Genomic DNA, 24,643 nt, shown 5'->3' on the forward strand with positions numbered 1-24,643 from the left:
CAAATTCTGACATATGTAACACCACTCTTTTGATGTTCACATTTCCACACATTTTTCTATGTGCTTATATATAATTTTTTACAAAAAGGCGATCATAATAGTACATACTGTTTGTAACATATGTTTCAAGTAACAGCATTTTAGAAACCCATTTCCATGTCTTTTTATTTCCTGTTATAATTTATTACAAGATATTGAATATAGATTCCTGTGCTATATAGTAGGACCTTGTTGTTGTTTTTTAAAATTAGTTTATTTATTTTAATTGGAGGATAATTACTTTATAGTATTGTGATGGTTTTTGCCAAACATCAACTCCAATGTCATTTGTTTTTTAAACTCTGCCACAATGATTGTTTTTCCACCTGAGGGCAGAGACTGTATCAGAACTCCCAAGAGAGCATGTATAATTTTGACCATAATTTTATATTTACAAAACAAAACAAGAAAGCAATGTTTTGTTATATAGCCTACAGAACATAACACAAAAGCATTCTTATTGGCTGGTAGAGTGTTTATCTGAGATCTTCAGGGCTTTGTTTTATGGTCCATCAGCCTCCTACATCTGGTCATATCAGCATCAAGAGATGACGATTAAGATTACTACATCAACAAATGGGGGCAAGGCTTAAAAAAAAAGAACTGGGAAATATGGTGCCTCAATTGCCAATTTCTCCATTTAGCTAATTATCCTCTATTGTTGAGCTTCACTTTTAGAAGACAGATTTTCACACAATATGATCTCCTGGCTTCCTATTACTAATCCTCAATCCATCATACCAGTATGTAGAGTACGTAGTTTGCTGTTGCTATTTCAGTCTTGCTCACACAGCCAGCACGGAGCAGCAGGGCGGGCTGGAATGATGGACGTGGGAGACCTCATTCAGGAAAGCCACACAAGGATGTGCCCTGCAGGGCAGCCCACAAAGGATGACCTATTCCCAAGGCTCTTCCATCCACTCACTCTGTTTTCAGACCAACTGAGGCAGAGGCTGGCAAGCAGCGCAAACCCACCCACAACTGTTCTCTCATAAAGAACTCTTGAGACAGAATGATCCATTCCTTAATCAAATCAAGAGAAAAGGAAACATGGTTGTCTGAACTTTGTACAAATTGGCCCCTGAAAATGTTCTCACATGTTTTATATGTACAGTCTTTCAGTCAGTCAGTTCAGTCGCTCAGTCGTGTCTGACTCTTTGCAACCCCATGGACTGCAGCACACCAGGCCTCCCTGTCCTTCACCAACTCCTGGAGCTTACTCAGACTCGTGTCCATTGAGTCAGTGATGCCACCCATCTCATCCTCTGTTGTCCCCTTCTCTTGCCTTCAGTCTTTCCCAGTGTCAGTGTCTTTTCCAGTGAGTCAGCTCTTCGCATCAGATGGCCATAGTATTGGAGTTTCAGCTTCAGCATCAGTCCTTCCAATGAACACCCAGGACTGATCTCCTTTAGGGTGGACTGGTTGAATCCTTGCAGTCCAAGGGACTCTCAAAAGTCTTCTCCAACACCACAGTTCAAAAGCATCAATTCTTTGCTGCTTTGGTACAGTGTTTCAGTTCAGTTGCTCAGTCGTGTCTGACTCTTTGCAACCCCATGAATCACAGCACACCAGGCCTCCCTGTCCATCACCAACTCCCGGAGTTTACCCAAACTCATGTCCATTGAGTCGGTGATGCCATCCAGCCATCTCATCCTCTGTCGTCCCCTTCTCCTCCTGCCCCCAATTCCTCCCAGCATCAGAGTCTTTTCCAATGAGTCAACTCTTTGCATGAGGTGTCCAAAGTATTGGAGTTTCAGCTTCAGCATCAGTCCTTCCCATGAACACCCAGGACTGATCTCCTTTAGGACGGACTGGTTGGATCTCCTTGCAGTCCAAGGGACTCTCAAGAGTCTTCTCCAACACCACAGTTCAAAAGCATCAACTCTTTTGCACTCGGCTTTCTTCATAGTCCAACTCTCACATCCATACATGACCACTGGAAAAACCATAGTCTTAACTAGATGGACATTGGTTTGCAAAGTAATGTCTCTGCTTTTAAATATGCTATCTAGGTTGATCATAACTTTCCTTCCAAGGAATAAGCGTCTTTTAATTTCATGGCTGCAGTCACCATCTGCACTGATTTTGGAAGGCAAAATATTTGTTTATGTAGACTGATTAAGAAAGTTGTCTTTTTAGTTACTATGACCAGAAATAAGAGAAAAGAAAGAGTACCTGATGGTGAATTACTTTTGTTATTTAACATTATCCATTTTCATGGGATGCTTTGTTCGGGTAGAAACTGGTTGGCCCAACCACTGGCGATACTGTGAGGTGTTGTCCTGTCATTTTTCAGAGGTGGAAATACATGACCTTGGGGTCTATTGGACTCTTCTACAATGTTAATTGGGCATTTCTCCTAGGATGCTCTCAACCTTGATATTCTAAGATACTGTATTTTTAATGTTTAACCCTAAGATTCCTCATTTCTAATATTCATTTAGTAATATTCATTACTAAATAGAAGATAAGAACAAATTTAAGTAATTGTAGCTAGAGGAAAACTGTTAAGATAATTTAGGTCTTTCACAAAGATTTCAAGGCACATTTAAAGAAGTTTTTCACATTTCAAGAAAGTTGTTAAGTAGAAAGAAAGTGATTCTCCCCTCCTGTCATCTCTCTCTGCTGACCCCGTGGCATGGTTTCACTTTTTCTCCATTATTTGCCTGCTATTCCAAATACTATAGTTGAAGAGCATCTGGTGTTGTTGTGGAAAACAGAATAAATCTCTGTTTTGCATTATGAGTTTATAGCATGTAAAATACAGAATTTTCATGTGGCACTTTTCCCCCTCATTAGAGAGGTCTTGTCTGAAGTCATACAAAGCTGGTATTGAAAGAATCTGCTCGATAGGAAACAATTTGTTATAGAACAGAGAGACAGAAACAGTGTCCGTGATATGACCTATAGTCTGGGCTGGAACTCAGCCCATGGCAACCAGAAAGCAGTCTGTTTTCCTTATGATAGGCTTGTTCACAGCTCTCATCAGCAGGCATGCACCTTGCAAAGCCTCATCCTTTTCTCCTTGGATCTTGCCTTTGGCTTTTACTCATGATGTGTCCTTGCTCCTTAGAAGAAAAGTTATGACAAACCTAGATAGAATATTAAAAAGCAGAAACATCACTTTGCCAGCAATGATTCGTATAGTCAAACCTATGATTTTTCCAGTAGTCATGTATGGATGTGAGAGTTGGACCATAAAGAAGGCTGAGAACCAAAGAACTGAGGCTTTTGAACTGCGGTGTTGGAGAAGGCTCTTGAGAGTCCCTTGGACTGCAAGGAGATCCAACCAGTCCATCCTAAAGGAAATCAACCCTGAATATTCATTGGAAGGACTGATGCTGAAGCTCAAGTTCTAATACTTTGATCACTTGATGTGAAGAGTCAACTCATTGGAAAAGACCTTGATGCTGGAAAAGATTGAGGGCAGGAGGAGAAGGGGACGACAGAGGGTAAGATGGTTGGATGGCATCACTGAGTCAATGAACTTGAGTTTGAGAAAACTCCAGGAGATAGTGAAGGATAGAGAAGCCTGGTTTGTTGCAGTTCATGAGGTTACAAAGAGTTGGACGCGACCAAGTGACCGTACAGCAACATGACGCGTCCACAGAAACATAGGCATCTGTAGCTCAGTCATTTATAATTGATTAATTGACTGGCATGTTATCTCCTTGTAAGCTACAGCTTGGTCCATGTTGCCTGTGAACTTCTTTCTGATTCAAGCTGTTTGTGCATCCAGTTGTATTACCTTTGTTGGCCATCACATCCCACATTCCGTTCTTTTTGAATTTTCCATCACCACATATCTCAGTAAACCTACTCTCTCTGACATCACCTGAAACCAGCCCCATAAATCACCCCTGGTCCTCCACAAAGGCACATTTCCCCCAGTGAATGGTTTCCATTTTTCTGCACAACTTGATCTTGATCAAGAGAGAAGCTTCTTTGACATCCATCCCCTCTTTGATCCACTCTCCTCTCCATCTCCGGAGACTCTTTAGGCATCCAGTTTTGTGGTTTCTCTCCTGCAGCTTCTACATTTCCTTTCATCACAAATATTCTCTCCCCACCATCACCATCTGGGACTTCCATTTATCCTTCCAAACTGGCACTCTCTGCCCAGCAGACAAGTCCCTGATGATTCCAAACATGGGGGTATTTAAACCCTGACTACATGTCCCTTACTGAGGATAGGGGCTGTTTCAAGCCACATGTCCTTTTGGAAAGCTTTTTGTCTTTTTCCTTTTTATATAATATAGGTCCATTAATATTCAAGAAGTTATCCTCAGAAGTTAGTTAAATGCATGGAGAAAGCTAAAATTAGAAAGGCTTTGCATTTTAAAGACAGCTCTCTGTTTTTGCATGGCCAATGGTAACTCCCTTCTGCTTCCTTTTCTGTACGGATGCCTTTGTTTGTGAAGTTATTTTTTAACCATAATAAAAGGCTTAAAGGCCAAAATACATAAAGAGAAAGATCTCTCATACTCAGGAGGTTATCAAGATACCAGAGGTTTAAAAATTAGTTCAGCGCATTGATTCTTGAGCTCCAGGCATTTCCTTGAAGAATTTCCAAATGACTTCAGATAATTTTTTTCCTTGCCAGTGTTCATGTTCAGATGTGTTTAACACTGAGATTTTGGGTGTGAATATGCATATTTGGCTCTAGAAATTTCCACACTCACATACTAAGACTCTAGTAAAGATTAGTAGGGTTTATTTCCTGCATGATATGAAAAGTGGTACAGCAGAGTTAGAAAAATAGAAGCTCACTGGTTAGTTATAACTGGATGTGAACATCTTACAGACCCAACTTCCTTATGGAGGCAGTGAAGGTAAGCTTGGACGTTGGACTTCATTCTCAGACATCTGTCAGCCTTAACACTGATGGGTTGAATTACATGCTTCAAAACTGAAGTGAAGTTTTTCGCAGAGAATTAGACCCACTGCAGACTTGGAAGGACCACAGCCCACACAAAATTGCACACACTTCTGACACCACGACAAGTTCAGCGGGTCCCCCAAACCAGGCTCAGGTTCAGTGATTCTCTAGAAGGACTCACAGAACTCACTGAAAGCTGCTCCACTCATGTTTATGGTTATTACAGGGAAAGAATCGATTAGAGTCAGAAAAGAAAAAGAGCACAGAGGCACAGACCAGGAGAAGCCCTAGGGGCCAAGCCACCAGGCATGCTTTTCCTATGGAGGCATGGACACTTTCCTTTCCCGGAATTGATTGTGCCAGTATGCATGGGGTACTGCCAACCAGGGCAGCTTCCCCGAGCATCAGTGTTCAGAGTCTCTATTCAGGCTCCATTACACAGGAATGGTCCACTGCCCACATGGCCAGCCTCAGTCTCCAGCCCTTCCAGGGACCGAACTATGTGATCCCCCCATCATCACATTATTGGTCTATCTGGAGTGGTCAGCCTCCACCCTAAATACTATCTGGCAAGGTCCCCACCCTAGATACTGTGTGGTGAGGCCAGCCATCACCCAAATCACATTGTTAGGCTACCTGGCATGACCCGAGGCCCCTGGGCAGACAGGGACACCCCTACCAGGCATAACACTCAAGGCTTTAGATACTGTCTGCCTAAAGCCAAGGGCAAATCCGGACTCTTTCTTGAACAAATTTAAAGTGTTTACTATACAGTTTGAAAATCTCTTGATGACAAGGAAGCAAAAGATTCTAGGACCTGCCTACTGGAATCCAGCTTGGCAACCCTAGTGTTGAAAGTGGTATTCTGGGACCACCTGCATCAGAGTCACCTGGCATTAGCAAAATACAGACTCCCGGGTGGCACTAGTGGGAAATTACGAATCCAACTGCCAACGCAGAAAACAGAAGAGAGGTGGGTTCCATCCCTGGGTCAGGAAGAAGCCCTGGAGAAGGCAATGGTGACCCACTCCAGTATTCTTGCCTGGAAAGTCCCTATGGACAGAGGAACCTGGCGCGCTACAGTCCATGGAGTCAAAAAGCGTCGGACACGACTGAAGCAACTCAACACACACACACACAGCCCCACCCCGGCCTACTAAGTGAAAGGAGCCTTGAAATATTCATTAGGCATGTTTCTTTTTTTAGCAATTTCTTATGGAGGCCAAAGTTTTAAAAACATAATTATGCTCCTGGGTCCTTGTTCCTAACAGTAGAGTGGAAATAGTGCAATATGTGGAAATGAGTGAAAATTCTGCTACTAGTTCCACTACAGAGTTTACCTTGGTCATGTCCTCGTTCCTCAAACGTCACATGTTTGGGAACAACATTTGGCACAGTCTGTTCCAAACAGAGGTGACTCATGTATCAGACTGAGAAATACACATTATGTTACTGTATGATCTCAGGGAAGATGCTTATAGAACTATAAGATGGCATTCCTTATATATGCTAGAGTGTTAAGTTATGGTTTGCCTTAGGAAAATGCAGGGAGTTGTTTTTCTCAGAGTAAAACTACCTAATTGTTTGGCCTCCAAACAATTGAATGGCAGGAGTGTTGCTCTTCATTCATAAATTGTCAAGTGCTTACTCTGTCAAGCATTGTTCTAGGCAGTGAGCAAAAAAGGGACAAAACTGGAAATAGCTCCTCTGCTTTCATGAGGCCAGGAGCACATGTATATTGTGCCAGGTGCTGATACATGCTGCTGCTGCTGCTGCTGCTGCTGCTGCTAAGTTGCTTCAGTCGTGTCCGACTCTGTGTGACCCCATAGACAGCAGCCCACCAGGCTCCCCCGTCCCTGGGATTCTCCAGGCAAGAACACTGGAGTGGGTTGCCATTTCCTTCTCCAATGCATGAAAGTGAACAGTGAAAGTGAAGCCGCTCAGTCGTGTCTGACTCTGCTGATACATGCTATGTAGATCCAAAAAATTAGAGTAAACGGGGAAAGGCAGCTAAAGGATGGGATGTGGGTGGGGGAGACACTGTTTAATAGAGAATGTTTAAGTGAAGTCGCTCAGTCATGTCCAACTCTTTACCACCCCATGGACTGTAGCCTCCCAGGCTCCTCCATCCGTGGGATTCTCCAGGCAAGAATACTGGAGTGGGTTGCCATTTCCTTCTCCAGGAGATCTTCCTGACCCAAGAATTGAACCCAGGTCTCCCGCGTTGTAACCAGACGCTTTACCATCTGAGCCACCAGGGAAGTAATAGACATAAACCTAGAATGTTTAGGGAAGGAATTTCTCAAATTCAGGCTGTTCACAGAGGGGTGGAAAAACAGCTGTAGAGTTATTGGGTCCAGGGACCAGGAAGTGTTTAGGAGCTGAGAGGAGAGCAGTGTCAAACTAATAAAGGAGAACGCCTGAAGTGATGGGGTTGCAGAAAGACTAACAGGAGCAGACACAGGCGGAGAGCACAAAGGCAGCTCTTTCAAGGAATTTGGCAACAGCAAGGAACAGAGGAATGGGATGCAAGGACAAGGCAAGGGCTGTGTAGTGGTGGTGGCAGCTGTTAGCACTAGAGGCGTGTCAGTACGTTCGTGTGGAATGATCCAGTAGAGGACAAGTGATAGAGGCTGTACAGGGAGGGGGGATTTGCCGGAGACATGTCCTGGAGCAGGATGTCCAAGGCAGGAACACAGGGCCTTGGACAGGAGCACCGGTCTTCTCTTTACTCCTTCCTCCTGTTCCGCACCTCTCTGATCCCCACGGGGACCTCATTTCAGCCTCCCTGCGCCTTCTCATACCTTCTCCTCTTACCTAAATTATTTTGCCTCCTAAAGGACACGTAGCCCTTCCTTCATGGAAAAGAAAAAGAAAGCAGAAACTGTATTTATAACATTCTCCACTCACAGAGTGAGGCTAACATGTCCGCTCTGCCTGTTACCAGTTTTGTTACATGGATCCAATGAGATCTGGTGCAGAATAGCCCTTGGGAAGCTATCCATCCTTGAAGTTCACTTTAGAAGGGAAAGAAATCGTCACCAGAATTGTAACCATGCTGGCTGGTCTTCTCAGCATGCTCACTCTGTGTACCTTCCCTGGTCTTTTTACCCATTCTGTACTGAATGACCAATTTTTTCTGCTGCTTCCCAATAGCACTTTGAGTCTAATGTGTCTGAAGGTTACCTCACCTGCTGGCAGAACCCAGAGTCCAAAAGCCTACTCTTCTGGACAGTTGTTAAATTCGTCTCTCAATACATTAAGCCTGGAGTGATTTGTTTGAGAAAAACGCATGGTGAGTTAGAATGAGAGCAAATAGTGCCACCTGCTGGAATTATACTTGAAGAAGGGGAGGGGAGATAGTCTCTATTAACACCAAGAGCTGTCCATGGTTTTGTCCCATTCCTTACTTTGTCACTCAAATGCAGTCATGATCCAGATGTGATCAAAGACAGTTTCTGCCACCTATGCTTGTTTCTAATGCCCATATACCACCTTGTGCATTTCTTTTTCCACATCTTTCTTTTCTCCCTGTAGCGTCCCAATACATATAACTACCAGTAAGATCACCAGGGCTTCCCTGGTAGCTCTAAAGAATCCGCTGGTAAAGAATCCGCTGGTAAAGAATCCGCCTGCAATGCAGGAAACCCCAGTTCGATTCCTGGGTCAGGAAGATCTGCTGGAGAAGGGATAGGCTACCCACTCCAGTATTCTTGGGCTTCCCTGGTGGCTCAGACGACAAAGAATCAATGTGGGAAATGTGGGTTCAATCCTTGGATTGGGAAAATACCCTGAGAAGGGAACAGCTACCCACTCCAGTATTCTGGCCTGGAGAATTCCATGGACAGAGGAGCCTGGCTTGCTACAGTCTATGGGGTTGCAAAGAGTCAGATACAACTGAGCGACTTTTACTTTCACTCACCAGTAAGACCAACTGTATTTCATTTATTGTTTCTCTTAGAACCTCTTAGAAATTAGATCATAGAATGTTCACATGCAAAGGGAACTTAGAGCTTGTCAGTATGTTTTCAAACACATTTTGGACACAGAAACTCTTGGGAAACTATAGATGTAATCCCTCTTTCAGATACCAATAGACTGAACCCAAAAAGGTGACAAGGCAGAGTGAAGACTAGAAATCATAAATACTGATTGCTAAACTGTTCTCTGTATCAGTTAGGATGCTTTCAGCTGCAACACAGAAGGCTTTAGCAATAATGGATATCTCACACAAGAAGCCTTGTGGGGCTCCAGGAATACCTTAGGGGCTGAACGTCACCTCAGCCCAAGCTTCATCCCATTTCCCTCCCTGTTCTCCTCAGTGTGTCTGAGATTTGCAAGATGGACCCACCAACACCGGGAACCACATCTCCACCCAAGATCAAGGAGTGAAGATGGATGACTCTCTCTTCCCTTATGAACTAACAGATGTGTCTTCTACAGGCTCCCCCTCATGTCTTATTGGCCAGAGGAACTGAAAGGTCCCATCTTAAGTGGGTTACTGGCAAGGAGTACAGCAATCTCATGTTTGACTTAGAAAAAAACCCAGATTCACCCGCTGGGCCCAGGGTAGGGCCATCCATACGTGAAGCACAGAGTTGTGTGGAAGCACATAGCTTCCTGGGCAAAATCAGGTCAGCTCACAGGGAAGAGGGTAGGGGAACAGCTAACTGTCAGGCAAAATTCTCCATGGGTCTCTCCCATTTCTGCTTGTCTTCTGAACAAGAGGCATTGTCAGCTTTGTTCATACCTTTGAAAGGATGTGGGTATAGCCGTCTTGGAAGATAGATTGTCTTCCTCCAGAACAGAAGGTAGGTTTATTTCCTGCCTGGGTTAATAAGGCTAATGTCTCTTCCCAGGGCAAACATTAAGCAGACTTACCAGCAGCCCCTCTAAAACTTACGGGTTTCCTAAGGTCAGAGTGCACCAGCTACCTCAGCAACATACCCCCTGGACTGCTCCACGTGGCCCCCACGGGATCGGGGGCCCAGAGAAACCCAGGCAGACGGATGCTTGCTTTGCATGCTGCCCTGTGAGGAATACAACGCTTTGTCTCTGACCCAGGAGCTGCCCGTCTTCTGTCCGCATCTACAAAATGATGGCAAGCCAACTTGTGAGCTTGGAAGCAAGTTGCTCCCCAGTTTTCCTGACACCAACAGAAAGGCAACCGTGCATGTTTGCTATAGTGTTCTCTCTAATGAGCCTCCCTAGAAACATCCAACTCTCAAATACTTATTTCTGAAAATAAGAATAGTTTCAAGATGTCTGAAATCCCTTTCCCACGGGCAGAAACTGGGCAGCCCTTCCGCCTCCAGCTGGAGACGCACATTAAGTGACGACAGTGTCGTTGGCCACGGTGTCCTTTACACTGTCTCCCTTTCATTCGCTGGCTGACTCTCTCTGTAATTATCTTTTTTAAAATGTCAGCTCCTCTCACCCAGAAGACCAAGAGCAATCAGCCGCAAACTGAACTTTAGAAGCTTCTAAAACACACTTTCCGTTCGGTGGGGAGATGGGATTTCTCAAAGGCAATGTCAGGGAAGCTGATGCTGCATGACAGATGAAGGAAATCTTTCCTTCACTCTCACGTAGGGCCTCATGGCCCCTTCCTCAGGAAGCACCACAGGGAAGTGGGATGGGCTGAAACTGCAAAAGTTTCTTCAATGAAGCCTGGATGGAGGCTCTTTGAGGAGGATCTGTTCTCAGTTTTTCCACTAGTCATGGACGGATGTGAGAGTTGGACTATAAGGAAGGCTCAGCACAGAAGAATTTGATGCTTTCAAATTGTAGTGCTGGAGAAGATTCTTGAAAGTCCCTTGGACTACAAAGATGAAGCCAGTCAATCCTAAAGGAAATCAATCCTGAATAGTCATTGGAAGGACTGATGCTGAAGCTGACCTGAATAGTCATTGGAAGGACTGATGCTGAAGCTGACCTGAATAGTCATTGGAAGGACTGATGCTGAAGCTGAATGTGAAAAGCTGACTCATTGGAAAAGATCCTGATGCTGGGAGAGATTGAGGGCAGGAGGAGACGGGGCTGACCAAGGATGAGATGGTTGGATGGCATCATCCACTCAATGGACATGAGTTTGAGCAAACTCCAGGAGATGGTGAAGGACAGGGAAGCCTGGCATGCTGCAGTCATGCAGACACGACTGAGCAACTGAACAAGAACTGTTCTCAGATTCCCTCTTACTGCATCCAGCTGGGGAGAGAGGACTGAGCTACAGTGTGCTCCTGGGGACCTTCTCTCCTCTAGAGGGAAGTGTTGATGTTAAGAAGACCACGGCCCAGAGGCAGAAACAGGGGACCCAGTGTGACAAGCAGAGAGGGAAGCATGGGTATTTCCTGGTAGCTGCTGGTCCTCAGGGTGACACAGTGTGAAAGGGTGACAACTGAAAGACATGAACAAAAATCCATCATAGCAGGAGGAAAGGAGTGGAGAATATTAGAGCAGCATCAGCCCCTCCAAGTCAAACCTTAGGGCTCAACTCAGTTTATCCCTACATTGTATTTCCCTGATGGCTGCTGATGCCTTTTAAAATGAAACCATCTTTCCTACTTAGCTCAGAAAGCCTTGTTCTCTGGCTATTCTGACAACTTACATTTAAAAAATGCATCTGCTAAAACGCAGCACTGCAAGAACAGAACAAATTCAATCTTAAAACCTGAAGTTACATTTTCCCCATCAACTCATGCCAGAAATTCAGGGAAAGATCATTCCATCCATGAGTCACGTGATCATTGAGCTGCATTCTCATCATACTTGTGTAGAAACCTTGGTGAAGGTCACTCCAGTGAATCCTGGAAGGCAGGAGCCCCTAATTCAGAGAAGAAATGTCACCAGCACACGTGTGGGATCACCACAGGTGTTAAAATTAAAGTCCTCTTTTAATGACATAAAGGAGCCAAATTCCCCAGCACAATGAGGTTGATTACATTGAGCTCTGTGTCCAATGTCTCTGGAGCTCAATAGAGTAAATGCCTCCTCAGAGGGGCCTGACCCAGGGGTGGGGAAAAGTCTAGGTCCCAAGAGAATCCAGCCCACTGTGGTTTTTAAATTAGAAGTTTGATTGCTTGCAACATCATCTCGAAATGGTACCAGTGCCAAGCAGCTGAATTTTTCATTAGCCTGGGGGAGAAAAGATGACAGATATTTAATTAAACTGCTTGGTGATTCGTCAGAGGCTTATTGATAGATAGAGGCACCAAATCACTTTCTAAGCAAAGTTAGGCCCTCCAGTGATGTGGGGAATCTGTTCTGTCAAAAAGCATTCGCCAAGCTGAGGAGCTGGGACCCACATGCCACCCTGCCTTTCCTGCCAATGGCAGGAAAAAAAAAAAAAAAAAAAAGTTTAAAAAACATGTTTATAAAGCAGTCAGTGGTCACTGAGGAATTTAAAACCTAACATGTGAAGTAAGAAAGCTACTAACAATTGAAGTTTGCAGCACACCCTCCTAAGCCATTTTTCCATTGTTGGAAGGTGATTTAATCAAGGAAGTTGACTGGGAACAGACCTAGGAAAATAAAAAGAATGATTTGTGGTCAGTGCTGGAGGGGAAGTTATGAGAAGGACTCGGCATCCCAGATAGCGAGTGTTCAAGGTGTGCAGCAAGTGATTCTGGAAGGGGGTCTTAGGCAGGACCCACACTGCCCTGCGCACAGCACCAGGGGTCAGGAAAAGAGATGGGTCATCCTCACTGCCTGCACAGCTCACAGCTCCCAGCTCCCAAACTCTCCAGAGGAACTTTAAAGATTAGATTGAAAGTGTCAGTTGCTTAGTCGTGTCTGACTCTTTGCGAGCCCATGGACTGTAGCCCTCCAGGCTCCTCTGTCCAGGGATTCTCCAGGCAAGAACACTGGAGTGGGTTGCCATGCCCTCCTCCAGGGGATCTTCCCAACCCAGAGATCTCATTACTGAAAGAGTACATGTGTGGGGGGTCCGGCTGCCTGCCGCTCAGAAGCCAGTAAACAGGCCAGGTCGGTGGAAAAGAAAGTTTCCTTTATTTCAGATGCTGGCAACCAGGGGGGTACGGTAGCAGACATCTGCCCAAAGGCTGACTTCCTCCCCCAGCACACAGGGGTGAGAGCTTTTATAAACAGAGGAAGGGGGTTACATGCAGAACAGCACGGTCATCTCTAACAGTCATCTTCAGCTGGTCGTCAGTGGTCTGCCTAGCATCATCTTGGTTGTTTTAGGACAGTTAGTTAATCTTCAGTTCTGGGGTGCACTTGTTCCCATTTCTCTGCAGTCAATTCTCAGAATTGTGGCAGCTCAAGTCCTGAGTACAGTCTGATCATCGTGTAGTTAACTTCTCCACCTGGGGTTTTAGTCTTTATAAGACAGCTCAATAGGATCTGGCTCAGAAAATTATCTACAGCATGTGAGAAAGAACTGAAGGTCCTCGACTATCCTTAGTGACCAGATTATTATTATTCAGTCTCCTTTGACTGTTCTCCTTTGTTTCAGCATTTCTCACTTCTCTGATTATTCTTTGACTAAAGTTGTCCACCAGCAGAGGACACGGTGGGGGGCAAGGACCTGCCTCCCCATATGGGTCCGGCTCTGTTTCAGTCGAACTCAGGTGTCCTGCATTGCAGGCAGATTCCTTACTATCTGAGCCAGAGAAGCCCAACAATTAGATTAAGAAAATAAATTTTTGCAAATTCCCCCAAAGCAATAGCCCTCGACGCTAGGTATATATTAATGTTTTCCAGGAAGCTTTTAAAAAATACCAACACCTCACCCAGACCAGATGAGTGGGAATCCCTGGGGATGGAGCTGCACACGGGTGTGTTTCGTAAAGCACTCATGTGGGTCTGAAGTACAACCAGGGCCACAAGCCACGTCCTAGGAGACACTGAAGAGTCGCAGAGTATGTCGAGTTGGAAGATCTCAGGTTCTGGAAGCTAACAAGCCTGGTTCAGGTCCTGACTCCACTACTCACTAAACCTAAGAAGCTCACCATGGACTTAAATGTCCTAGGCTTCGGTTCTTCATTTGGAAAGACTCAATGAGGGCAACTTCTTGGTAAAATAAGAAAAGAAATGTATACCTGGCCCCCAATCCAAGCTCACTTTCCTCCCCTTGGTTATGATTCATTAACAATGAATTGACACTTTATCCTTCCTCCAAGAATATCGCTTTGGACCACTGTATACAATAGCAAGTGACAGGTGTAGATTGCTTTCTCTATCTGCTTTTTTTTTCCTCTAGAAAAAGTGAAAGTGAAGTCACTCAATCATGTCCGACTCTTTATCACCCCATGGACTATAGCTTACCATGCTTCTCCGTCCATGGGATTTTCCAGGCAAGAGTACTGGAGTGGGCTGCCATTTCCTTCTCCAGAGGATCTTCCTGACCCAGGGATCGAATCCGGGTCTCCCACATTGTAGGCAGATGCTTTACCATCTGAGCCACCAGGGAAGCCTTAAGCGTTAAAGCTATTTGGTATCTGGGAGGGAATACTGCTTCCCAGGTGGCACTCGTGGTAAAGAACCCACCTGCCAATGCAGGACACGCAGTTTCGATCCCTAGGTCAGGAAGATGCCCTGGAGGAAGCGATGGCAACCCACTCCAGTATTCTTGCCTGGGCACTCCATGGCTCATAGGGGAGCCTGGTGGGCTACAGCGCTTGGGGTCGCAGAGAGTCGGACACGACTGAGCAACTTGGTACTCCCACGTGCGTGCAGGAAGTACTCATGTGGCTCTCCTCTTTCTGTTCCTCCAGCTGCCACGGAAGTGTCCTTTTCATTTGATGTCGGGAACGGGCCAGTGGAGATGGTGGTGAGGTCGCCCACCCCACTCAACGATGACCAGTGGCACCGGGTCACCGCGGAGAGGAACGTCAAGCAGGCCAGCCTGCAGGTGGACCGTCTGCCGCAGCAGGTCCGCAAGGCCCCGACGGAGGGCCACACCCGCCTGGAGCTCTACAGCCAGCTGTTTGTGGGTGAGTGATGGGACATGGTGTTCACCTTGCAGAAAGGAAAGCCGCCTACAGGGGTTCTGATAGAGGTTTTTCTAAAAGTGTCTTTGCCTCTTGTGGTCTCCTCCAAGACGGGATGGGAGACAAGGCAGAAGACGCAGGAGCCTCAATCGATGTCACTCTCTGCTTTCTGGAAGTCACAGTCCTCATCTATACAATGATAGGGTGGCTAGGGTTTCTCTGAGGCCCCTGATCTGTGCAGTTTTAGGTTTATAGTTTTTGACCTTCACTGAAGTCCTTACAGTCTGTAGAGTCAAAGCTGTGGTCTTCCCAATAGTCATGTATGGATATGAGAGTTGGACCATAAAGAAGGCTGGGTGCTGAAGAACTGATACTTTCAAATTACGGTGCTGGAGAAGACTCTGGAGAGTCCCTTGGACTGCAAGGAGATCCAACCAGTCAATCCTAAAGGAAAACAACCCTGAATATCTGTTGGAAGGACTGACACTAAAGCTGAAGCTCCCATACTTTGGCCACCTGCTGCTAACAGACACCTCATTGGAAAAGACCCTGAAGCCGGGAAAGATTGAAGTCAAAAGAAGAGGGCAACATAGGATGAGATGGTTGGATGGCATCACTGACTCAATAGACATGAACTTGGGCAAAGTCCGGGAGATAGTGAGGGACAGGGAGACCTGGTTTGCTGCCTTCCATGGGATCGCAAAGACTTGGACATGACTTAGCAAGTGAACAGCAACAACAACAAATTCCTTAATGATTTAGAGCACTCCTAACTGTAAAAAGAAGGATGGACAAAGGGGGAGGAGTGACGTAATGGGCTCCCTAAGTTCAAGTCTGCTTGAAATGAGGAGTAGAAATCCGCTCCATTGTCTGCCCAGCCTCAAAGTTCTAGGCAGAGGGAGACAGAGCCTTCTCCTTACGTAGCATCTTCGCACAGAGGAAAGAAATCTGTACTGAGAAGAAACTCAGCCAGAGGAAAAGCAAAGCACCCTTTGCAGGAAGTGGCTCCAGCCCCACAGTCTGGGCTCTGCTTCTGACATTTTCTAACTGAACTTAACGTTACTTCCAAGCAATACCTGTGTCCATGGTTAGTGAGATTTTAAACTTTATTTTCCAGAATACTAATATTTCAGGCAATTTGCTAACTTTCCTCTGTTGATTGTGAAGAAAGCAAGTCTGAAGGACTCCGCAGTTGCCACGCCACCGTAGACCTCCCCTCTGGGTATGTGACTGTTCACTAGTCAAGTTGTTTGGCTATGGTGGCCTCAGACCCAGTAACGCAGAGGTGGCCTGCCACCTGGGCTCTTACCCAGTGGAGGTCAGAGTCCCCACAGTGTCATTCATAATTGTGCTGGGATGCTTGAAGAATGTTAGGAAGCCACAAAAAGAGAGGTGAAAGTAGGTGTCCACTCCTTGGTGAAATGTTGGTAAACTGGAAAAGTGTGAGCTTTGTCAGTCAGCTCTGGAAGTAAGACTGACTTGAAAACAAGCCATTTAAATTTTTTTTTATTGTGGCAAAAGTCACATAATATAAAACACCCTATTTTAACCATATTTAACTGCACAGTTCGGTGGCACCAAGTGTATTCACATTGCTGTACAATTCTCACCACCCTCCATCTTCTGAATGCTTTACCTTCCAAACCCGAAACTGTGCCTGTTAAAGTGATCCCCATCCCCTCTCCCTACCCCACTCCCAGCCCCTGGATTCTACCAATATGCTTTCTGACTCTGTGAATTTGACTGTTCTAGACACCTCATATAAGCGGAATCAAACAGTATCTGTCTACATCTACCATCTATTCGAATGCATTTTTTATTACAGCTGGAATGCATTCTGTCCTGCAAACAGATTGGACCTCCGTTTTCCTTTACCCCTGTGCTGTGTAGTTGGTTCTCATTAGATATATATTTTATCCATAGTAGTGTATATATGTGGGCCCAGTGGTAAAGAATCCACCTGCCTAGCAGGAGACACAAGAGATGAGGGTGCGATCCCTGGACCGGGAAGATCTCTTGGAGGAGGAAGTGGCAGCCCACTCTGTCTATCAGCCCTGGTCTCCCAACTGACCCCACTCCCTTCCCCTGCTTAGTGTCTGTATATCTGTTCTCTATGTTTGTGACTCTGTTTTTCTGCAGATTCCACATATATGCATTAATAATATTAAATACCAGGTCCACAAATTCCCGCGGAATACTGTGAGCAGATCTCCCCTTATCAATACCTCTTGGCCACATTACCTAGATATAAGTCTCTTGCTAAACCCTGCTCATCCCAGGCATGCAGGGTAGATCCACTTGGTTGTCATTATAACAGGTGACCCTAATTGACCCAGGTCCTCGTTTTTCTGAGATAACTTTGGATGCAGAGGTCCAATTTTACGTTTATCTCTTTCTGTCTACTGACTATAGTTGTCTCCAACATTTCTGGAGACTAAGTAAAATTGTAAAATGAAGAAGAGAAAGGAGAGTATTTATTATGGTCTTGGAAAGAATTTTGATTCATTTCAATGAGATGACCAGAAACAGCTTATAAAAAGAGCAGAGGAGAGGGCTGAGGTCAGAATTCAACAGAACACTTACACGTAAGGGACAGACAGAAAAACAGCATCTCAGGAAGAATGAAGAGGGATGAAAAGAGCAAGTGAGGAAAAGTCAGGAGAAGGGCTGTCACAGGAGGAGAGACTTTCATGCAACAGTTTGCTTATTACTGACAAATCATACCAAGTGCCATGCGTGAAATAGGGCCAAGAAAATATTCTTTGAGTTTAGCAATTATGAAACCACTGTTGACCTTGGAGAGAGAAAAGGTTCACAGACGTGGGCTGATGTGATAAGTTAGCAACTTCCTTTCACTTGATGAGAAAGAGAAAGGCCCCCTGCCCCAGTTTCTAATTTCCTGTTATCTGAGATGTGGACGTGAGTCTCATCACCAAGACACAAGCTGTTTGAGCCGGTATGAGAAACACTCTTCAAGCCAGTATGAAAAACATCTTCTGCAATAGAAGTCCACCCCAGGGTACATGGGAGGGGGCTTGTTTTCAGAAAATAACAAATTCAACGGCTATGAAATCCTGGAGCCAGTTACCTGAAGACTATTCAATAGGGATTCAGATAACCGGAAGCGGTTCTCAGTTCAGCTCTAATAACAAGAGTTATCACTTTTCCTCTTTTTCATCTAATAAAAATCTCCTTTTTCATCTAATCAAGGTGTTGGATTTGTTGCTCTCCAAACTTTCTTCTAACTTTAACTATTTAAGATTATGTGTTAAGAAGTAGTCTGAAAAGGTCTGAGTTGCCCACCCCACCTCTGCCACTTAGCATCTAGAGACCACTGACAAGTTAGCCAGTTCTTCCATCAGACGGGAATACAGCTCCTGCGCATCATATGGAGATGAGCCCGTCCATGCTAAGCGCACCACAGAGTACCCGGCTCAGAGCCCGCACTCATGAACTGGGAGCTGTCTCACCACCTTTCCCTTGACCTTTTATTCCCTTAGCTTTCTCCCTCCGCTGTGTCATGTTTACCCCCTCCTACAGAACTCACTTCCAACTGGCTTATTTCTTCCTTCCCCAAATACTCACCTGGGATCGCTTCAGCCCACCAGCCCTGAAGGAAAGTTCATGGGCTAGATGCCCCTTGATACCCAAAATCAGTCTTCAGCCACTCCACTCACCTGCCACAGCAGCCACAGAGCAGCTGGCCAGGGTGCAGGAATTTTCTCGCCAAGATGGCGAGTGAGCATCCACCTGCAAACATTGCCCAGCAACACTGTCTGCAGTGGAGACGTGACCAAGCTGACCAAGGACTTCTCGAGGTGGACAGGCATAAAGCTCAGCTTACAGCTAAAACAAACCCAGGGTCATTCTTGGCTTTGGACCCAAAGTGGACTCCCAGGACGCCCACCCTCTGCCTTTGTTAGCCAGAGTCGGGCTCCCATCTCCTCTTCCACAGTCACTAAGAAAATGAGAACACAGTTCTCATCACCCCGCCGGTAAGAGGTAACTAGAAGCTGCCATGCAAAGCTGGTTAACACAAGTCATTTGGAAGTTACAGGAATCCAGTTATGATGGTGGTTTAGTGAAAAGGTAATGGTTCCACTTTAAAATGAAAAGTGACACAGGGAAGAGAAGGGCGGTTGCTGGGATTTGCCTGAAAAGCACCGGAAGCTTTCTCGTGTCTTTGGTCCATGATGAGCGAGTAGCCTGGGATGCGTTCCGGCGTGGCCTGCAGAGGCCTGTGAACCACGAGAGGCTCAGACCTGCAGCCTCCGTGCAGCCACGGGCCAGATTTTACCCGGTGGGTGGAGAAGAGCAGACACACTCAAGGTCATTATCTAGGTACAAACAACACCAGGCTGCATTGAGCCCAGGTTGGCAGAAAGACATGCCAGTGAGTCCAGAGTCCTGACCGCCGAAGCTACAGCGGCCAGGCTGGGAGGGAACAGGGGTCTGGTGGACCCTCAGCCTGGAGCCCGGTGGCCAGCCTGGGGCAGGGTCAGCGTGAGCCTTCTGGGACAGGCAAGTGGGCTCTTTGGGGCCAGGAGTGGGGCAGCGCTGGTGCAGAGGTTTGTGTGCAATAAAATCCACCTGGGCCAGAGCATGGGACTGTGCTCAGCAGTGGTTTAAGGAGGAGGCCAGCGTTCAGGAGAGCTGGAGGCTCCAGGGGGACGTTAAGCTCCTAAGGGCTCCTTGGGCAAGATGGTTGGCGGTGGTGGTTTAGTTGCTAAGTTGTGTCTGACTCCTGTGACCCCATGGACTGTAGCCTGCCAGGCTCCTCTGTCCATGGTTGTTAGGTACTCTGAACCATGACAGATGTTCGGGCCCAGCTCTCTTGACTCTGACCTCTTCCGATATCTCTCTGGAAGATAAAGGAGGCCAAACCTTTTGTGTAAGATGTCACCCCGAAAGAAGCTGGGAAATAGTCCTGCATCCTTCAGGATCCTCTGTGCTGCACAGGGGCCTGGCTGGTATTCCATGGGAGAAGCACCATCTTTTTGAGGATGTCCTGGCCCGTGGGAGCAGGAGGCCTGCAGTCGCCTCTTCCTCTGCCAGACAGTGTGTCCATCAGGAAAATTTTCTCATGAGTGACAGCTCCTGAGTTTATGGCAGAGTCGAGGTTTGTTAGATAGACTCATAAGCAAAGGGGACCAGCATGCAAGGACCATTCTCTGGGCTACACTCAGCAAGCAGCCCTGGACAGCTGCCCACGTCCCTGAACCCAACAGTGGGGCTGGTTCGGTCAGCTGCTCCTCACATCCTCGGCGTTTCAGGCTCACGAGTAGATGATCCCATGCCGTCTGAAACTGGCAAGGTCATGGAGGCAGTAAAGAAAGTCACCATTTGTATGCAAGGGAGAAAAATGGAATTCCCTTCATGAAGCGCACTCAAATCTCTGTATGAATAAAATGGCTCTTTTTAGTATCTGAAAATTTTACGATAAAAAATTTCCAATCCTCATTGAAGGAATCAAAGCACAGGAAATACGTCAGTTGTTCCCCTTTGCCACAAATTTGAGTCTGTAGCAGCAACTTACAAACTGGCACAGATGTCCCAGATGATACTTAAGCCAAGGGCTGACATGCTTTATTTACATCAATTAAGTTGAATGGTTCTATGAAGAACCTACAACACCTTTTAGAACTAACACCCAAAAAACGGGACTGGAATGCAAAAGTAGGAGGTCAAGAAACACCTGGAGTAACAGGCAACTTTGGCCTTGGAGTACAGAATGAAGCAGGGCAAAGGCTAATAGAGTTTTGCCAGGAGAACGCACTGCTCATAGCAAACACCCTCTTCCAACAACACAAGAGAAGACTCTACACATGGACATCACCAGATCAACAATGCCAAAATCAGATTGAATATATTCTTTGCAGCCAAAGATGGAGAAGCTCTATACAGGCAGCAAAAACAAGACTGAGAGCTGACTGTGGCTCAGTTCATGAACTCCTTATTGCCAAATTCAGATTTAAATTGACGAAAGTGGGGAAAACCACAAGATCATTCAGGTATGACCTAAATCAAATTGCTTATGATTATACAGTGGAACTGTGAAATAGATTTAAGGGACTAGATCTGATAGAGTGTCTGATGAACTATGGATGGAGGTTCATGACGTTGTACAGGAGACAAGACCATCCCCAAGAAAAAGAAATGCAAAAAGGCCAAATGGCTTTCTGAGGAGGCCTTACAAATACCTGTGAAAAGAAGAGAAGCGAAAAGCAAAGGAGAAAAGGAAAGATATACCCATTTGAATACAGAGTTCCAAAGAACAGCAAAGAGAGATAAGAAAGCTTTCCTCAGCTATCAATGCAAAGAAATAGAGGAAAACAATAGAATGGGAAAGACTAGAGATCTCTTCAAGAAAATTAGAGATACCAAGGGAACATTTCATGCAAAGATGGGCTCGATAAAGGACAGAAATTGTATGGACCCAACAGAAGCAGAAGATATTAAGAAGAGGTGGCAAGGATACACAGAAGAACTGTACAAAAAAGATCTTCATGACCCAGATAATCACGATGATGTGATCACTCACCTAGAGCCAGACATCCTGGAATGTGAAGTCAAGTGGGCCTTAGGAAGCATCACTATGAACAAAGCTAGTGGAGGTCATGGGATTCCAGTTGAGCTATTTCAAATCCTGAAAGATGATGCTGAAAGTGCTGCACTCAATATGTCAGCAAACTTGGAAAACTCAGCAGTGGCCACAGGACTGGAAAAGGTCAGTTTTCATTCCAATCCCAAAGAAAGGCAATGCCAAAAAATGTTCACTCACCTCACATGCTAGTAAAGTAATGCTTAAAATTCTCTAAGCCAGACTTCAGCAATACGTGAACCGTGAACTTCCAGATGTTCAAGCTGGTTTTAGAAAAGGCAGAAGAACCAGAGAACAAATTGCCAACATCTGCTGGATCATCAAAAGAGCAAGAGTTCCAGAAAAACATCTATTTCTGCCTTATTAACTATACCAAAGCCTCTGACTGTGTGGATCACAACAAACTGTGGAAAATCCTGAAAGAGATGGGAATACCAGACCACCTGACCTGCCTCTTGAGAAATCTGTATACAGGTCAGGAAGCAACAGTTAGAACTGGACATGGAAAAACAGACTGGTTCCAAATAGGAAAAGGAGTATGTCAAGGCTGTATATGGAGAAGGCAATGGCACCCCACTCTAGTACTCTTGCCTGGAAAATCCCATGGACGGAGGAGCCTGGGAGGCTGCAGTCCATGGGGTTGTGAAGAGTCAGACACGACTGAGCGACTTCACTTTCACATTTCACTTTCATGCATTGGAGAAGGAAATGACAACCCACTCCAGTGTTCTTGCCTGGAGAATCCCAGGGATGGGGAAGCCTGGTGGGCTGCCGTCTATGGGGTCACACAGAGTTGGATACAACTGAAGTGACTTAGCAGCAGCAGCAGCAAAGCTGTATATTGTCACCCTGTTTATTTAACTTATATGCAGAGTACATCAGGAGAAACACTGGGCTGGAAGAAGCACAGGCTGGAATCAAGATTGCCAGGAGAAATATCAATAACCTCAGATATGCAGATGACACCACCCTTATGGCAGAAAGTGAAGAAGAACTGAAAGGCCTCTTGATGAAAGTGAAAGAGGAGAGTCAAAATGTTGGCTTAAAGCTCAGCATTCAGAAAACTAAGACCATGGCATCTGGTCCCATCCCTTCATGGCAAGTAGATGGGGAAAGAGTGGAAACAGTGACTGACTTTATTTTGGGGGGCAGATCACTGCAATCAAAATCACTGCAGATGGTGATTGCAGCCATGAAGTTAAAAGACACTTACTCCTTGGAAGGAAAGTTATGACCAACCTAAACAGCATATTAAAAATCAGAGACATTACTTTGTCAACAAAGGTCCATCTAGTCAAGGCAATGGTTTTTCCAGTAGTAATTTATGGGTGTGAGAGTTGGACTATAAAGAAAGCTGAGCGCAAAAGAATGTATGCTTTTGAACTGTGGTGTTGGAGAAGACTCTTGAGAGTCCCTTGGACTGCAAGGAGATCAAACCAGTCCATCCTAAAGGAGATCAGTCCTGGGTGTTCATTGGAAAGACTGATGTTGAAGCTGAAACTTCAATACTTAGGCCACCTGGTGCAAAGAGCTGACTCATTGGAAAATACCCTGGTGCTGGAAAAGATTGAGGCAGGAGAAGGGGATGACAGAGGATGAGATTGGATGGCATCACCGACTCAATGGACATGAGTTTTGGTGGACTCTGGGAGTTGGTGAAGGACAGGGGAGGCCTGGCATGCTGTGGTTCATGGGGTCACAAAGAATAGGACACGAGTGAGTGACTAAACTGAAATGAACTGAATCCACATGAGAACCTTAAAAGTAGGTACTGTTTTCTTTTCACAGTGAAGAAATTAATGCTAGAGGTTAGTTAACAGCCCAAGATCAGGCAGCTGGTAAGAGACAAGAAATGGAATTTGATCCCAGGTTTTCCCAGTAGTCATGTGTGGATGTGAGAGTTGAACCATAAAGAAGGCTGAGCACTGAAGAATTGGTGCTTTCAAATTGTTCTGGAGAAGACTTAAGAGTCCCTGGGACAGCAAGGAGATCAAACCAGTCAACCCTAAAGGAAATGAACCCTGAATATTTATTGGCAGGACTGATGCTGAAGCTGAAGCTACCATACTTTGGCCACCTGATGTTAACAGACAACTCGCTGGAAAAGACCCTGATGCTGGGAAAGACTGAAGGCAGGAGGAGAGGGAACGACAGAGGATGAGATGGTTGGATGACATCACCAACTCAATGGACATGAGTTTGAGCAAGCTCCTGGAGATCATATAGGACAGGGATGCCTGGTATGCTGCAGTGCCTGGGGTTGCAAAGAATCAGACACGACTGTAAGAACTTAGCATGCACACACACACATCTCAAAGGAAAGGAGCAGAGAAAGAATAAATGCTCTAAGAATAGGAGAGTAGAGAGTCTGTGGTCAGAAGAAACATGTCTGAAGTTGAGCCAAGCTGAGGAGAACGTTAAGGCCATCTTGATCATCTCCACTGCAGGTCCCTCATCTGGGGAGCGACTCTGGCCCACCACATATTTGGAAAAGTGTGATGGCTTTGGAGCACTGCCTTCAGCTCAAGCTGCAGCCAAGGCTGACCACAGTGCCTGGGAGAACCAGCCCCCAAAATCTTGTACCCCCAGACGATAGCTGTACCCCACTATGAAATACAACTGTCAGTCACAGAGCCTGTAGTAGACGACCAGGCATTCAGGCAGGACTCCAGTCACTGGGCTCGGGTCAGCCCCAGCAGGTGGTCCGTGGATCACATTCATCTCAGAAGCAAAAATCGAGGCAGGCAGGGACTCACCATCTGACACACGCACAAAGGGCTTGGAAGAACAAGAGAATTTTATGCCGAAGCACTGGCGGCAGGGGACGAACAAGACGACTTACTTGAGAGTCTCTCTGATATAGAAGTAAGCTGCTTTTCTCTTTAGCTCTTTTGGTAAACCCTTTACGAAGGTGGTCAGAGTCAACACGGAGGTCTCTAGAGCTGTGTCCAGAACATGACCTTCCAGCTTCCTCCAGGCTCTCAGGAGCAGCTCGCGTGCCCTCCTTCCTGAAATACATTCTTTTCTTGGAGTCTGTGGCACGTGGCACCCGCTTTCCCTCGACCTCACTGGCCAGGACTCAAGTCTATCCTACGAGTTCTTTCTCTCTCACTAAATGTTGGCACATCAGACACAGAAGCTTCTTCCCCAGCCATCCGTTTCCCTGGGTGATCT

At 45.8% G+C, this 24,643-nt stretch overlaps 1 protein-coding gene across 1 annotated transcript in view; it reads left to right on the forward strand.

The window, feature by feature from the left end:
- Positions 1–24,643, forward strand: part of CNTNAP2 (contactin associated protein 2) — a 1,656,810-nt gene that overhangs the window by 1,388,985 nt on the left and 243,182 nt on the right. The window contains exon 17 of the mRNA XM_052638430.1: positions 14,653–14,871. Coding sequence (XP_052494390.1) covers positions 14,653–14,871 — 219 coding nt within the window. The remainder of the gene's footprint in view (positions 1–14,652; positions 14,872–24,643) is intronic.

Source organism: Budorcas taxicolor, chromosome 4, assembly GCF_023091745.1.
Source record: "Budorcas taxicolor isolate Tak-1 chromosome 4, Takin1.1, whole genome shotgun sequence".
NCBI classification, from domain to species: domain Eukaryota; kingdom Metazoa; phylum Chordata; class Mammalia; order Artiodactyla; family Bovidae; genus Budorcas; species Budorcas taxicolor.